A 16,222-nucleotide genomic window follows, 5' to 3' on the forward strand; every position below is an offset into this window, starting at 1 on the left:
TGTACTTGTAGAGATATTTACGTTTCTGTTTAAAATTGAAAATAATTGAAATTAAATTTCAGTCATCCTCTCCAAAGCATTCGTGAAATTAAATTTCAGTCATCCTCTTGTACTGTCGAAGAGATTCAACATTCATTTTTTTCGTGGTACGTTAATTTCATAGTAGCATAAAACTATAATTAAAAGAAGAATGTCGAAGGAAGATCCTATCTTTTCTCTAGTACAACTTTAAAGGAAATAGGTGAAATTACGACAGACAATGAAACTTGGCCTTTTAGTTATACAAAGTTTCATTCCATTCAGAAATTGGAGAAGTGGTTCCGAGATGACTGAACAATCTGCAAATCCGTCGTCGTTTGACAAGAGGTTTCATCACTCATCAGTGTCCTATTCACATTGATAATTCCCGATATCAAATTCATATTTTAGCATTATTATACGTCTATGAAATGTATATATGCATAAAAATGTGTCTTACTCTCGTGGGCGTGACAACCAAAGGGAGCTAAGAGCTCTGAGCCGTCCATAGTACTCTCCGATGACTAGGAAACACCGTGCAGCTTGTCGGACGGTCAAGATCCGCCTCAGCTGGTGAACGGTCTGCTGCCTCAAGTTATCAGCCTTCATTTAGATTAATAATAGAAAGAAAAAGATTACAGTTAGTAATCACATCTTTTGACATTTTAAGATTATTTCAATATTTCTTTTGGTAATATTATTAAAAACTAATAATTATAATTGCATACCTACTTACTACCTTGGTGGGCTAATGGGTATTACAAAAGTCAATACATATCAATAACAATCAATTTGATCATAATGTTTGAAAACAAGAAATTTTTTTAAAATATTTTTGTTGAGTTCAAAACAAAACATTGAAAGAGATGGAGAATACTTTTAACATATTCTCTTTGTCTTTTTTTCAGCTATATTATATATAAAAGGTAAAAACAAGTTGGTGAAAGAAATTTGGCTCTTGGAATAATTAAATCAAAGACCAAAACAACATATAATTATTATAGAACATCAAATGTTGCTTTCACGTATTGTCTGTTTCTGGATTATTTGTTTTTTTTTCAATTAGATAATTTAGCCAGCACATACGTTTGTTCATATATGTACGCAAAATATATGCACGTATTTCCGCATTTTTAAACATTTGTACATCTAGTATATATATAAAACGTTAAAATTTACCCAATATATTTCTAAAAAATATATTCGAATTCCTCTCTAACTATAAACCAAAATACGTTGCAAATTTTGTTTAGTCAAAAACTATCTACAGTTATATAGTAGGTCAAATTTTGTGTATATTTCACACGGTGTTTTTTTCTCTCGTTTGCATTCGTTTGTAATTATTGTTCGAGCAAATGAAGTAAAAAAAAAAAAAAGATAGGTGAGAAAATGGAACCTGGCGGATAAAGCCTTCGAGATTAGAGATCTTTCCGAGAGCGACAGCCATTTGTTGCATTCCGTCAATGACTGGAGATGCGGCGAGAGTATCGATGAGAGATTGCTGAAGTTGTTCGAGGCCTTGCGAGAGAGCCTCCTCTGCTTGTTGCGACGAGTGTTGTAGGCTATATATTCCCATCAGTTGTTGCTCCGTCAATAGATCCATTTGCGACACCAATATCTAAGATCACATCCCTTTCTTTAGTTAATCATGATTCCACAACTTTTTTATCACACGCAAATAATTAAACCGAAGAATACTCATTTCTGTTTACATTTTGCAGCAATGTTTCAGATTTGTTGATGTAATTTACTAACGTGAATATCATTTTGTTTTTCAAACGCAAAACCTAAAACTTACGTTTGTAATCATGGGGTAAAGTAAGGAAGAACAAGTCGAACCTTGATTAGGTCGGATGGACGGAAACCAGCCATCCAAATAAAACAACGTTCGGCTGGGGACATCCATGTCCCAATGATGAGGTGAAAAACATCGGCTTTCGCTGCCACGGCTTTTAATCGGAATATCTCATCAAAATGAGCAATGTAACCGTCAACGATCAACCTTAAATCATTGTCAGATAAATGAGCCTGAAGACCGGTTCGAATCTCCGACATATGCCGGTTATCATCCTCTAGCCATCTCCCATATTCCATGTCAAATATTGCAGCTCCTACGTACATTCGATTTTCAACATTTTGTTAATAATAGTTTAACCATTATTGTACTTATTTTAATACAATAATACATTGCAATTGGTGTTTTAGGTTTCAAGTACCGGAAGTGATGTTAGGTCCTGGTGGTCCACAACCACCCATGAACAGCCCCTACCATCGACATAAACAATATATTAATTTCAACAAACAGACATTATTAATAACCAATGAACAATTGAGAAACTTAGCAAATGACAGGTTTTGACAAATTTAAAAAAAGATTTAGCAGAATATATAGGATTATAGGAATATAAATGATTCAATTTCAACCTGAGAACGAGCTCGCTGAAGTTCTTGCTCCAATTGGGAAAGCTTTATCCTACTTGATTCTAGCTGTTGCACATACGCCTGCTCAAACCATATGTATATGCATTTGTTATTTTCATACTAGTATCATTACATATAGAATAACAAGAAATGCGGAACTTATACGTTCATAAATGAATTATAGAAGACTGGTAAATGGTAGATAAAGAAATAAATGCTCATGTAACAGCGGTTTCCAAGAAGAATAAAAGACACCACTGCGTATGTTTTACTAGTAGCAATAGCATTATTGTAATTCTATGCAACAAATTATCATTTGGAAAAAGTAGCAAAGAATATATAAATAGGTCAAAAAAACAAAAACAAATGATAATAATTTGAGGTGAAAAGTCAGGCAATTATATGGTCATACCTTTTTCCTAAGACGGCTTTTGCGAGCAGCTTCTCTATTTTGGGCCAAACGTCTCAACGTCTGCATAATCCAGATTTAAGAACATTTAAACAAGAAGTTAACGAATTAATTCAGGTAAAAAAGGTTACTAAAAAGTAAGTACATATATAGGAATGGATATGTCTCCTCGGGGGAGTCAAATAAAATGTATAGGAAATGATGATGATGAAAGTTAAAGTACCTTAGCATCAAGCTGTTTGCCTGAAGTTGTAGCCTTCCTCTGCAATGTCAGAGAACAGAGATGAAAATAGAAATTCATTCAGTGGAAAGAAAGTAAACATAAATTAAATTGTGTGAGTGAAGTCGACTCATGTGATAAATATTTAAATACCATTTACACACAATTAAAAAAACAGCATTATTAAATACTTTTTTTTAATGTAATATTAAATCTAAGCAATATGAACTCATTTAGGGAATATATGTGTTGTTAAAGTAAACATAGAAATGAGGATATGTAATCATGTAGTAAAAAGTAAATTATAAAAACAATAATAACACCTAGGAAGATTCTTCTGCTTTATTCCGCTTTTTGGGGATTTCATTTAATAATTTGTATTTTAAATTTGTCTGTTTTCATTATTTTATCAACGATTCGAGAGGTCAAAATTCTGAATTTTCTCTGATCCGTTTCCTTTTTGGGATCTGTGTATGTTTTTGTTTTATTGGAAAGATTTGTTAGGACATAGACATATATGAAAAAGCATGTGCATGCATATCTATCAAATGACAAGGAGAGAGAGAGATAGGCTAATGATATACATACCATGTACATGCACCAAATTAAGCATGCATGTTTCATGATGACTCCAAGTACGTACCATGCATATATCTCTTTCTAAAATTAAATTTTAAAAAGTGATGATGATGATGATGATGATGATGATGATGATGAGTACCTTATCTTCCGAAGGTTTAGGAGGAGCTAAAGTTCGAGAAGTGGAAGGAAGTCCAGATGTTGAACTTGAGTTTGCCATGTTATTATGATGAGGTTGAAGCATGAGATGATGTTTGCTACTCATAGGAGACTCCGGTTGTTGACTTTCAGCTTTGCCGGAGAAATTAGCCGATCCTGAATCGCTGCTCTCTCCTCCTGACTTGGAACTCTCCTGCAATACATATTCAACATAATCATACTCATCATCATTAACGTATAAGATAATTAATAAAAAGTCAGAAAAGGGATAATCAATGTAACTAAGGAGGAATTGACCTTAGCGTATATAATTTGACAAACGGGGTACTATAAGTTTATGTAATATAAAATAAAGTCAAGAGAAAGGAATGGAGTAATTAACTACTCTAAAATCGCTATCAGCTTTTGAGTTGAAAGAAGCAAAAATAAGAGATAGTAAGAGGAACAAGAAAGCTGAAACATGTATATAAAAGTGAGGGTAAAATGAAAATATAAGTTTTAAGTTTAAATAGGAATGCCGAAAAAGGAGAAAAAAACAAGAGGAAAGGGTCAAAGAAGAAGAAAGGGTACAGTAGGAAGAGTTTGGTGAGTTCTGATTGGCCACGAAGGGAACATCTCCAGAGTCGTAGCTCCTCCTCCTCCTCCTAATAAAGCTGCAATTTTACCCATCATTACATTTATCAGATATGTAATGTTCATATGTAATCATGTAGTATGCTAGCTACTTATTAAATGTGTGCATGCATGTATATGTGTTTTTGATGTAATTTAAGTAGTACTACAATATATTCTACTTAGAACTAACTACATCATTTATCACGTGGAATCTATATATAACATGACACATTTTACTAATAGTATAATTATGAATATTTTGATATAGAGGAAGTTAGGGAGTTGGTAAAAGATATTTTCTTCTTTTCTTATTTTCTAAATAAAGAGAAGAGAAATAGAAAAACAAGTCACGCCATCCAAGGCTCTCTTTTGCCTCCGTATCATCACCTAAACCTATCTAAAGACTTGTTCAGACTACTCTCAGCTTTTTATTTTGTTTTTTCCAGTTTCAGTTTTTTGCTCAGAATTTTAAAAACTTTATTGGAGTTTGTTAAGGAAAGCTCACGTCATGAAGATTTGAGAGAGAGAGGGGGGCTTACGTGGCTTGGCTTCCTCGTTCCTATACTTGACACCTTGCAGAACAATTGCTTCTTCTAGCTCTCCAAAATCGAAACTGGACGATCCATCTTGGTTACTGTTTCATTTATTAATAGTATTGTTTAATTAGTACAAAGAGAATATTCATCATGTGTTACTACAACTATACAATCAGAAACCAAGAAAAATTGGAGACCAAAAGGAACAACAATTAAATTAAAATATAAATACTTGATTAGAGGGTCGCATTTTGAGTTAGAAGATTAATAAAGACGGTCGCATATAATGAAAGTTTACACAAAAGCTAAAGCACATATAAAACCTATTTCGGATGATCCATAACACATTTTTTAGTTTCTGTTTTACCTATAGATTTCCGTTGACCATTTCATATCTCATAAATGAAACCGTATAACATATCATAATACTACTAAGAAAATGACAAATTGAGAATAAACAAAGAAAACCCATATAAAATTCAATTAGAGCTCAATATTAAGATATGTAATATGAATAAAGTTGAGCTTTATGTATATGTAAAGAAGAAAAGACGAAGGAAGATTTGTTAATTACATGAAACCAGAAGATGGATGATTGTTGTTGAGACCATGAATAAGTGAATAAGGAAGATGATGATTGTGGTTATGGTTTGTAGCTTCGCTCATTCTATGGTTCGCCATCTCTACTCAAGAAAACAGCTTCAATTGATGATATCTCTTCTTGATTAGTCTCTTTTCTGCAAAACACATTAAATCTTGAAATGATGAAAAAGATGATAATCACTATTGAGAGAAGCTCGAGTTAAGAAACACAAGAGAGAACTAGCTAGGGAGAGGGAGAGGGAGAGAGATTGCAAAGTCTTATAATTAATTCTTGATTAGTTGATCAAATGATTGGAATTTGAAAAGAAAAAGCTAGTTGATGATATGAACATGAAAGTAAGATATCTATGTGTTTACCTTTTGTGATGTTTTGCTTTTGGTGTTTGAGAACAAAGAGGAGAGAGAGAAAGTAGAATGGAAGCTTTCTCGTCAAAGGCTTTTTTATGGCTGAACAGAAAAACAAAAGAGGGTCCAATCTTTTCTCTTTCCGAGATACATATACAAAATTATGTGGGCGTGTATATATTTGTAGTTGGATAGAGAAATGATAATAAAGTATTAGTAATTGACTAATGTATAGTATCATTACTCTTTCTCTCTTTATTACTATTCTCTCTATACTTGTATGTGAAGAAACCTTTGTGATTCATCATCACTCTCTCCTTTTCACCACCTTTCTCTATCTATTTCCATAGTAAACACAAATTCCACTTGCTAAATTTCAAAATTTTATTGAAGAAAACAATAAAGAAATATTGATAATTTTTCATGGTAAATCAGACGAAGATCTTGTCCTTCCTAGACTTTGTCTCCAGGCTATATTTATGTGTTGCATTTTTTTTTGTTTTCCAAATAATAATATTGGGTTCAAAAAAGTTGTACAGAAAATTGAAAATTTAGTTGACTAACTTTATAGCTGTCAAGGGTGAAGCTAGTACTTGGCAATTGATCAGATGGAGTGGACGATCTCTATTCATACACAAACCTGAAATGTAGAAGTTAAACAGAAAATCAAAAGTCTAAGAGTGCTTAATTAAAAGAGCTTTATCCTTGTTAAGAAAAAGAATGGAGCTTTATCTTTGGTAAAGAATAAAAGAGCCTTATCCAATATGTAGAAGATAAATAAGATGATTGGATATAAGATTAATTGGACCGATCACAAGAAAATGGAGGTAGATTATTAAGAAAACTATCGACTTCTCTAGGTAGAAAAAAATTGAGCGAGAAGAAAATTAAATGAGAGTTTGTAATTTAGTCCATAAAATAAAAATAGAAGAAAGAGAGCAGAAAAAGAGGAGGAACCCACTAGAATCACTGACTCCTACTCCACAATCTCTCTCTCTCTCTTTGTAACCGCCTGTTTGTGCTTATTGGCTCTTTTTCATCAAATCTCTTTTTGGGCTTATTCACGTACACATTTTTTCAATAATCTATCATCTTTTCTGTAGTATTATTCATCGTATTCACGTACATGCCTATATCAAAATACGTATCTGTATATGTGAAAGTAAAGTGGTGAAATTTGCATAAAAGAATTGGGTTTCACTCTATCATCTTAGCAGCATGGATCATGCATGAAGTTATTTTTTCTAAGTAGTCTGTGTGTTAATCTAAAACCAAAAGAAAACTAACAGGAAAATTCTAGAATTATATCAAGAATCTTTGAATGGGCATGATATATACAGCATATACTTTATATTTTTGCCAAAAAAAAAATGATATATATATCTTTAGTCTAGTAAACAAATATATACTATAACTAAATGATCGAATACAACTCCCCAGCTATAGTTTAAGCTAAATTATATATATTATTTGGATGATCTAATGAGTTTGTTATTGGAATAGTACTAGAGATAGTGATGAAATAATGTTAATACACATAATCATAAATTCATAATCAAAGACAATGCATTAATGTGGGATAAGGAATGTTTGTTGATTTGTGTATGTATATTAAAATAGCAGAATCGAGTGAGTTTCTATTTCTAAACTACAACTCTTTTTGTTAAATGACCTTTGAGACAGAGAGAGGGATAAGAATAGTATGAATATAATACGTCTACTTATATGTAACACACTATACATAATTACAGATTTTTTTTTAGTTTCATCTTCAGTCTATAACCTTTTGAAAGCCGAGAGTGATAATATGTGAAACAGTTTCTGAAAGTTTTTTCTTCTTCTCAAAAATTAACAGCTTTTAGGCTTTAAGTTTCAAATTTGGATATAATAGAACTAGAGCAACTTTCTCTAGTCGGTTAACCTAACATACTTAAGTATTGAATAATTAACTATTTTGCCTCTACCAGTTCAACCAAAAAAGCCTTAGAATAATGACAATTATGTAGACCAATAAGATAAAATTAAACGGCCTTCTTGCATTAATCGTAAATAAATATAGAAAATAGCATTAAAATTATCAATAATTATTGTAAACATCTCAATCGAGTGTTATTTAAATTGATTAGTTTGGTATTATCCTATAATTTTGTTGATCGGTCAACATCCACTCCCTGTCATCACCTAAATCCTAATGCCACATTTCAGATTCCTTTCCTTTATTAGAAATTGTTATATGCCTCCTTTGATTCGTATAGCTGTTTTAGTCAATGCAGCTCTCTTGCAAATCCACATTTGTCATGGCTTTATTCCTTTAGTTTGTGTCATAATGACCCCCTCCGAATTGAGAATTTATTTTTCACGGCTCTTTAGATGCTTTTTTTGGGTTCGGTAGAAGTATATAACTCACGGTTAAGCTTTTATAGAATCTCAATATTAATTTGTCCATCAAGGCATCAAAATAATGTTTAGATTACCATCTCAGCCCAATACCGGCCATAATCTTATATGGAGGATGCATATTATTATGTAGACATCAATGATCAATCACTTTGGGACAACTACTCAAGCTCGTTTTCTAACGAATTGGGATTTTTGAATTACTTACTCAAAATAGTGTAGTCGGTTTTGGTCTAGCATGATCTAAAAAGTCCAACAAGCCGAGAGGCCCAAAACCCTAATATTCAAAACTTCGTGGCCTAAATGTTTCATCCTGTGTAATTTTCTTCAACAACCATTATCTTGGGTGAAAATTGTCAAATTTGCATATTTTCCATTATTGTCATTGACTTTCTGATTCGGTAACAGTCATATGATGTAAAAATGGGCCACATCCTTATTTGGTTTGCTTCAGGCCCATATTCGTTTGGGCTGTTAGATTGTAGCAATGGTACAAAGATCTGCAATTGATGTAATTTAACCTTGGTTAATGGTGTAATTTTATTTTATTTTGTTGGGGTCAAACTGAAAGCCTCAAAGGATAAGAGTTTTTTTCTGTTTTTTTTTTTTCACACTTTTTTTTGTTTTGTTAGAATTCATAAAAGGGTAATATAAACTTGTTAAAAAGAAATACAGTAGATACGTCATATATACAGAAAAAGTAAGAGAGACAGATGTTATCAAATAGGGGGGAGTAAAACCCACTCTAATACTACTTGTTATGCTTAAATATAAAAATGAATAAAAGACTTGGAAATCAAATAAGGAAGTGAGTGATTCCCACGTCGCACCTTCCTCCTAACCCTTTTCTTCATCGCCACTCAATCTTTCTCTCTGCAACATCCTCTCTTGTAACGTGTAACTTGCCAACCTTTTCTTTTTTATTAACCCAAGTTCGTTGCCGGCCATTACCAATTCCTTTATCCCATAATCTCTTCTCTGCTTCCTTCTTCCATCACATTCCCCAAAAAGTCTCAACACAGAGCGAGAAGAAGACTCAGGTTTTGCGAGAGGAGAGATAGAGAGACTTAGAAAGCTCGGTAAGTCCGAACTTTGGTGGTTCGGCGGCTCTACGTCGTCTGTAGGTCGAGTCGTCCTGGAGCTCGCCCGTTGTTTCTCGACGGCGGAGGTGGAAGACAACGACCGACCAGCCATGGACATTGGCGGTCCAACCAATATCCGCCACGTGGCTCACGTTACCTTCGATCGCTTCGATGGCTTCCTCGGCCTTCCCTCTGAGTTCGAGCCTGATGTCCCCAGAAAAGCTCCCAGTGCAAGGTTTATATATACTTTCTTCTTCTTCTTCTTTAAACTCATTGAGAATTGGTTTTGAGAGATTTAGATTTCATATCATCATCTTGTTTGTGTTTGGCAGTGCAACGGTGTTTGGGGTATCGACAGAGTCAATGCAGTTATCATACGACTCGAGAGGGAACTGTGTTCCTGTGATACTGTTGCTATTGCAGAGCCGGCTTTATGATCAAGGAGGCTTGCAGGCAGAAGGAGTATTCAGAATCACTGGAGAGAACAGCGAGGAAGAGTTTGTTAGGGAGCAGCTTAATAAAGGGATCATACCTGATGGGATTGATGTCCATTGTTTAGCCGGTCTTATTAAGGTTCTTGTTGTGATTGTGAATCACCTTACCTTTGTTTTTGAAAATGGTAGGCCTGAGTTTGATTATGTATGTGTGTGTGGGTTCAGGCTTGGTTCAGAGAGCTGCCGAGAGGGGTACTGGATCCTCTGCCATCGGAGCAAGTGATGCAGTGTGAGTCAGATGAGGATTTTGTCAAAGTTGTGAGACTTTTACCTCAAACAGAAGCTTCTCTTCTCAATTGGGCCATCAATCTCATGGCTGATGTTATTCAGTTTGAGCATGTTAATAAGATGAACTCTCGTAACCTTGCTTTAGTCTTTGCCCCCAACATGTCTCAGGTCAGTCTTTTTTTATTACCAACACTAAAATGCACAAGTTACACTCTCATTAAGCATGTGTTTGATTAATGGCTGCAATAAATCACCGTATAGAGAGCTAATATGACAGTTAAATAGCAGAGCATGATTCTACAACTTCGGAGGTTTGAAATGTATTGGCTCTGTTTTGGTTTTTGTGTGTAGATGGCAGACCCTTTAACTGCATTGATGTATGCGGTCCAAGTGATGAAGTTGCTCAAGAGCCTCACAGAGAAGACTGTGAGAGAAAGGGAAGCTTCCTCTTCTGTGGTTGACAGAAGATGTAGCAAAGAAGCCGAAGATGGCGAGAAAGAAAAAGACAATGAAGAGGAAGAAGAAGATGAAGAAGAGGAGGAAGAAGAAGAAGATGAAGATGAAGATGAAGAAGAAGAAGGAGATGGTGTGTACATAATTAAGGAGGAAGAAGCATCAGAGATAATAAAAGTGGTTGCTGATGAACACAAGTCAGGAAGCATAAAGAGTGAGTTTGAGGGATCTAGTGCTACGGATTCAAAGGGAGATAATGGAGTTGTGCAGCCACCCATTTGCAGCTCGAACCCGTAGGAAGCAAGTGAAGTTGATGCTTTTTTTCTTTTTAGTTTACTGTGTGTTTTGGATTGCTTTATTTGATTGCATAATGCATATGTAACTTCTAAGTGATGTAGTTTGTTGTTGAATGGTGATATGAAATGAAGACTAACTCTGTGGGATGAACAACATAATGTATCTCTGCTTTTCATATCTAGTAAGATCATTTCCATTCCTTAAAAGAAACATGAAAGAGTTAACAACTAAAATCAAAAAGATACTAATACAGAGATGAGTCGCATGATGAAAGGAAGAGGACCCTTTAGTTCTTGGGAGTTATTCAAGCTTGACAGAACGATAGATGTGGCGAATAAACATCAAAGAAGCCAAGAAACTTATGGTTCCAAGAACCAAGAAGAGGGCGTAACATAACAAAGCAGTGTATCCTAAGTAAAAGCTCAGCTGCAGAAATCCAGTCATGTCTGACCTGAGATAGAACAATACTCCATACCCATACATGAACACCGCTGTGAATCCTCCGCACAATATCGATCTGCAAAGAATTTTAATAGTATCGTCTATAATTTTAGTATGTCCCTTTGGAAATTAAGTGATTATTCTAAAAGCACAATCATGTTTCACATTTTTCCTACTATGACCGTTTCAATCTATATACTCAAGGTAAATATGTATCAGGTGATGGATTCTCATCATACATAGTCAATCAAATCCACATGTTTGGATAGAAAAGAACGCAGTACAGTATAAGAATACGTACCTCCACCACCATTCATGATCTTCACCGGATAGCTGAATGTAGGTCAAGATAATACCGACACTCGAACTCAAGAAGATAAGCACAATGAATGTAAAAAGCATTATTCCAGGCGAGGTATATATCTTAAATCCCCACAAGCTTGCATAGAGTTGGTGCCATTCGAGAACAACTGCACTGAAAGGTACAAAGCCTCCAAGAAACACCTGATACAGCTTTCTACGGTACCAATTCTGTGGTGGAATTTCTCGGGGGTTTCTTTTAACAGCGGATGGGGGTTGAAACTCTAATAATCCAAATCGGTTACCTAACACTCCTCCCAACATGAGAAATGGGATATTCAAAAGAGTGAAAATGAGTATGATGATGACTATTGTGCCAAAGGGGAGTGCAGCTGTTGCCCCATAAGTAATTGCCACAGTGTTGAGAACCGAAAGTATTATGAAGAAAGGAACCGGATAGAGGATCCCAGCAAGACGAACACTCCTTTTCTGAAAAAGGCAATAATGATTTAACAAATAAGGTTATACGAACAATGAATCTTTCGAGGTCAGAAAAAGTAGAAAGCACTAGAAAAGTCAATCACCTGTTTATTTCCCTCGAATTGGCTATGGAAAGAAGTAGATGTGTAACCAGCCACTATTGATGTTAGAGTGTACATGATGACGAGAGAAGTCAACAGCATTCCACGATTGTATGGGTAGAGAAAACCGGTGAAGGCCAATGCAAATAGAGCAATAATCCTGAAGACGAAAAACAAGTTAGAAACAACAATAATAAGAAGCCAAATGTTTTTTTTTTGGTAAGTAGAAGCCAAATGTTTATAGATAATAGAAGCTTACAACAGTAATAATGGAATTATAGATAATAGAAGCTTACAAGATTAGCAACTGAGTACCAGTTCCTAAGATTGCACAAAGCCAGCTGATGTTCCGAGGACATCGAAATACATCACTATGTACGAGTTTCCAACCTGCTTCCTTTCTCTCTTCTTCATCTCCGATAGAGTAACTGAAATGCATAAAGGAGAAGTTAAACTCAAAAATGTAAATTTTATCACCACATCCGTTAAACTACGCAAAACAAGAATAGTCTCCTAAGAAAAAATTGTCACCTTCTTAGTTCATTCTTGAGATGGCGCATGAAGAGAAAAGATATAAGTCCAATTAACAAAACAACAACAGTTATCGAGTTGAGAAATGAGAAGAAGTGAATCTTCTGGCTGATAGGATGAAACGACGCCCGGGAGTACTTATTCATTCTTGTCTCAGAGCGTTCTGAAGTCAGATTCCAAGAAACCGAGTATGTAAATTGAACATCAATCTCAGTGTTCTCGGATATATCAACCATATAACTCGGATCACTAAAACTGTTGATCTCAATAACTTTGTCTGCATTGTACAGAACATTGAACTTTAAGTGACTGAATATATAATACTTAGTATGCTTCTCCCCTTGACCAAAATAATCTCCCTCTACTTTTCCAACAAATCCCCACAAAGGGAGATCATCGTAGTACATTTGAAAGTAGTAATCTTGAGCAATAATATCTCTGAACCTGGCAATATCACTCGATGTTAATCTCTTCCGGCACAATACAAAATGAGTTTTGTCCTCCCTAAATTTCAGCTTATATAAAGAGCTCATTAAACGATCACCATTAAGAACTTCCCCAAGAGTTTCCTGTTTCTCAATCACAGGCCCTACAAAATATAAAACAATCCTAAATCAAAAGACCGAAACTAGGGACAGATACAAATCCTAATGTAAAACTAAAAGGACATCATTGAGAAACCTAACCTCGACGGCAGAACGGCAAATCATAGTATTGATAGGTCTCACTGCAAACAAAACAAAACACCAAACTTTAAAATGGGGTTTAAGAAAATGTGCCATCTTTGAGTTCCATGGTCAAACTAAAGCTAGAACAAAAACATATCTTACACATTCTCTAACTTGATCTCCTCCTCTTAGATTACTCACCCGTCATCATAAGCCAATAAAAAGCAAAATGCATAAGAATTACCAAAAGATTTGAATTTGAGAACAACCTCGGATTGTGGAGAGGACCCACTTTGTTGACGAACAAAGGGACATGATCGCCGGCATTATAATGGTTCGACGAGCCTGATCCGATTCCGATCCAGAAGGTCAATGCAAGTAGGACTTGTAGTACAGTAAGCAGAAATTGCGCCATGAATTGGCACTCTTCTTCTGCTGGGTTCCAAAAGAAACGAATCAATATGTGCAACAAGAAGAGCTCCAGAAGCAGTCATCTTCTAAAATCTTAATCTAACAACAGCTCAAGAAGAAAAAAATTCCATAGCTAGAGAGAACACAAAGTCACAAGACGACGTCGTAGAGGCACAAAGTCAAACCTGAATGGCTTAAGCCGAACTGAGTGGTTTTGACTAGACCATCATCAGAAAAGTCTCCAAGACGGTAGTCGGATGTTAGATCGCTCAAGTAATTTTTGGTTTTGTTGGTCTCACGTTTTCAGCTGCCCATTTGATTTCAGTTTGGGCTTTTCCTTATCTCTAAAGGCCCAATTTCATTTAGGTTTAGTTTATTTGATCATTATCCTTACTATAAAGGCTTCGCCTTTCGAGAAATTTAGGGTTTCTTCTGTCTGTCTCGTCACTCAGGTTTGTGCCTCAACGACTGCTTCACTTCTAGCTTGATTCTTCTTCTTCGTTTATATGTATACTGTACATTAGATTATTCTTGTTTCTCGAGCTTCTGCTATAGATTTTGATTCTTTTTTTTGTTGTCTTTGTTTCGTTTCCAGGATCAGATCTTAGCTAAATTGAGACAAGCTCAAAATGAGGTACTTGACGCATCTCTTACATTCACTGTTTAATTAGAGAACAATACGTCTCTGAATCGTGATTCAGAGACGTATTGTTCTTCTGTCATATGCAATAAGTTTAATTAGAGAACAATACGTCTCTGAATCGTGATTGTTTTTTGGATGTGCGTTATTGATAGCTTTATGATGTTAATAGTCTAGGATTGACACGAAGTTGTTCTGCAGTTTTGCATAAATGCTCTTTACTAAGGCCTCTAAATTTGGATGACAAATCTAAATCTTGCCTCATAAAAATTTAGGTGTATTAAGATAAGATTATTTTGTATGGTAGTGTCTATAATGTGGGTTGTTCATGTTGAGGTTGTCAATGTTGTGTATTTTTGTTTGTTTAGTTAATTTGCTTAACTCTGTTCTTTGTGGGTTAATACAGTAAGCTTCAGAGTGAGGCCGTTCGTGAAGCCATCACTACTATCACAGGGAAATCCGAGGCAAAGAAACGTAACTTTGTCGAGACTATTGAGCTCCAGATCGGTCTGAAGAACTATGACCCTCAAAAGGACAAGCGTTTCAGTGGATCTGTCAAGTTACCACATATCCCCCGTCCTAAAATGAAGATCTGCATGCTCGGAGATGCCCAGCATGTTGAAGAGGTGATATATCTTTTCATGGAAATTGATCATTTTGTGCTCTGTTTCTTGTATAATGGTTTTGTGCTCATTTCATTTGGTGGCTCTATTAGTTTCATTTGATGTTGTATATGTCTTCTGAATGTAGATGCATGATGTTTTCGGAATTTGGTCATTGTTTATTTAGGCTTCATTTCTTGCATAATTAAATATTTGCTTATTTCATCTTGTATCTTTTCGTAGGCTGAGAAGATGGGGTTGGAAAACATGGATGTTGAGTCTCTAAAAAAGCTTAACAAGAACAAGAAACTCGTCAAGAAGCTTGCAAAGAAATACCATGCTTTCTTGGCCTCTGAGTCTGTCATTAAGCAGATTCCTCGTCTTCTTGGTCCTGGTCTTAACAAGGCAGGCAAGTTCTGGCTACAGCTAATATTCCATTGTTCTTCTTTACATCCGTTTTGATTTTGGATAGGTTTTAGTAGTCTATTTCTTTTGTCAATGTCTTTTTGATACAATGCCAATCCTTTATCCTGTGAGATTATGCTTCTTTGATGATTCTTAAGTAACATTCCTTTGCTTTACTTTACACAGGAAAATTCCCAACTCTTGTGAGCCACCAGGAATCCTTGGAGTCAAAGGTGAATGAAACAAAGGCAACAGTGAAGTTCCAGCTGAAGAAGGTTCTGTGCATGGGAGTTGCAGTTGGTAACCTTTCAATGGAAGAGAAGCAGATCTTTCAGAATGTGCAGATGAGCGTCAACTTCCTCGTCTCGCTATTGAAGAAGAACTGGCAAAATGTCAGGTGTTTGTACCTCAAGAGCACAATGGGACCACCACAAAGAATCTTCTGAGCTTTCACCTACTTAAAATTGGTGGCTATAAGACACTTCTTCTTACCCTTTCGTTTTTGTTTCAGACATATCTGTTAAACAGTGTAAGAGTTGTGCTGCTACTCTCCTCTTTAGCTTTTGGTTTGGATAATTTGAAATAACTGCAGTGATTTTGGTTAATGGATTTTGTAGCTTATATTATCTTTGAATTAGATGTGCTTATTTCAAAGACGAATCAATCCACAGATGTGAATAAAAACAGAAATTTTCGTTTTCAATTTGAAAATTGTCCTCGTGGACTGTTCCATAACCAAATTCTATTGACTATGCAGTAATTGATCTTTGAATTAAAAGGATCAACC

The 16,222-nt window shown here is 35.2% G+C and overlaps 4 protein-coding genes and 1 long non-coding RNA gene across 12 annotated transcripts; 3 read left to right on the forward strand and 2 right to left on the reverse strand.

The window, feature by feature from the left end:
* Positions 1–46: 46 nt before the first annotated feature.
* Positions 47–6,781, reverse strand: TGA9 (bZIP transcription factor family protein). Of its 5 annotated transcripts, NM_001331770.1 has the most exons (14): positions 6,470–6,781; positions 5,918–6,007; positions 5,532–5,694; positions 4,961–5,055; positions 4,377–4,459; positions 3,790–3,999; positions 3,072–3,110; positions 2,852–2,911; positions 2,443–2,520; positions 2,235–2,283; positions 1,858–2,129; positions 1,415–1,636; positions 479–621; positions 47–387 (listed from the first exon to the last, which is right to left on the reverse strand). In NM_001331770.1, the coding sequence occupies exons 3-14, from the start codon at positions 5,636–5,638 to the stop codon at positions 300–302; spliced, it is 1,446 nt and encodes a 481-aa protein (NP_001321503.1). In that variant the 5' UTR covers positions 5,639–5,694; positions 5,918–6,007; positions 6,470–6,781; the 3' UTR covers positions 47–299. The 5 variants fall into 5 exon arrangements, with proteins under 5 accessions (NP_001321503.1, NP_001318954.1, NP_563810.2 ...); NM_100705.4 differs by lacking the exon at positions 6,470–6,781 and having other exon boundaries at positions 66–387; positions 5,918–6,115; NM_001331769.1 differs by lacking the exon at positions 6,470–6,781 and having other exon boundaries at positions 3,790–4,459; positions 5,918–6,067.
* Positions 6,782–8,022: 1,241 nt separating this feature from the next.
* Positions 8,023–8,229, forward strand: AT1G04653. The gene has a single exon (NR_138752.1). It is a non-coding gene; the product is annotated as an other RNA (long non-coding RNA).
* Positions 8,230–9,077: 848 nt separating this feature from the next.
* On the forward strand, positions 9,078–11,058 carry AT1G08340 (Rho GTPase activating protein with PAK-box/P21-Rho-binding domain-containing protein). The gene is made up of 4 exons (NM_100707.4): positions 9,078–9,619; positions 9,717–9,957; positions 10,044–10,274; positions 10,458–11,058. Exons 1-4 carry the CDS (start codon positions 9,495–9,497, stop codon positions 10,854–10,856), a joined length of 996 nt encoding a protein of 331 aa, NP_172310.1. The 5' UTR covers positions 9,078–9,494; the 3' UTR covers positions 10,857–11,058.
* Positions 10,997–14,053, reverse strand: AT1G08350 (Endomembrane protein 70 protein family; the record flags this gene model as incomplete). 4 transcript variants are annotated; one of them, NM_001084020.1, is made up of 8 exons in its annotated part: positions 13,974–14,039; positions 13,647–13,809; positions 13,396–13,436; positions 12,710–13,298; positions 12,475–12,606; positions 12,182–12,338; positions 11,599–12,086; positions 10,997–11,373 (listed from the first exon to the last, which is right to left on the reverse strand). In NM_001084020.1, exons 2-8 carry the CDS (start codon positions 13,790–13,792, stop codon positions 11,157–11,159), a joined length of 1,770 nt encoding a protein of 589 aa, NP_001077489.1. In that variant the 5' UTR covers positions 13,793–13,809; positions 13,974–14,039. The 4 variants fall into 4 exon arrangements, with proteins under 4 accessions (NP_001077489.1, NP_563812.1, NP_001323141.1 ...); NM_100708.2 differs by having other exon boundaries at positions 13,396–13,809; positions 13,974–14,029; NM_001331771.1 differs by having other exon boundaries at positions 11,157–11,373; positions 13,647–14,029.
* A 72-nt stretch (positions 14,054–14,125) lies between these two features.
* Positions 14,126–16,191, forward strand: AT1G08360 (Ribosomal protein L1p/L10e family). The gene is made up of 5 exons (NM_100709.5): positions 14,126–14,240; positions 14,384–14,422; positions 14,835–15,054; positions 15,274–15,439; positions 15,622–16,191. The coding sequence occupies exons 2-5, from the start codon at positions 14,418–14,420 to the stop codon at positions 15,879–15,881; spliced, it is 651 nt and encodes a 216-aa protein (NP_563813.2). The 5' UTR covers positions 14,126–14,240; positions 14,384–14,417; the 3' UTR covers positions 15,882–16,191.
* Positions 16,192–16,222: the final 31 nt, after the last annotated feature.

Source organism: Arabidopsis thaliana, assembly GCF_000001735.4.
Source record: "Arabidopsis thaliana chromosome 1 sequence".
Lineage (NCBI taxonomy): Eukaryota > Viridiplantae > Streptophyta > Magnoliopsida > Brassicales > Brassicaceae > Arabidopsis > Arabidopsis thaliana.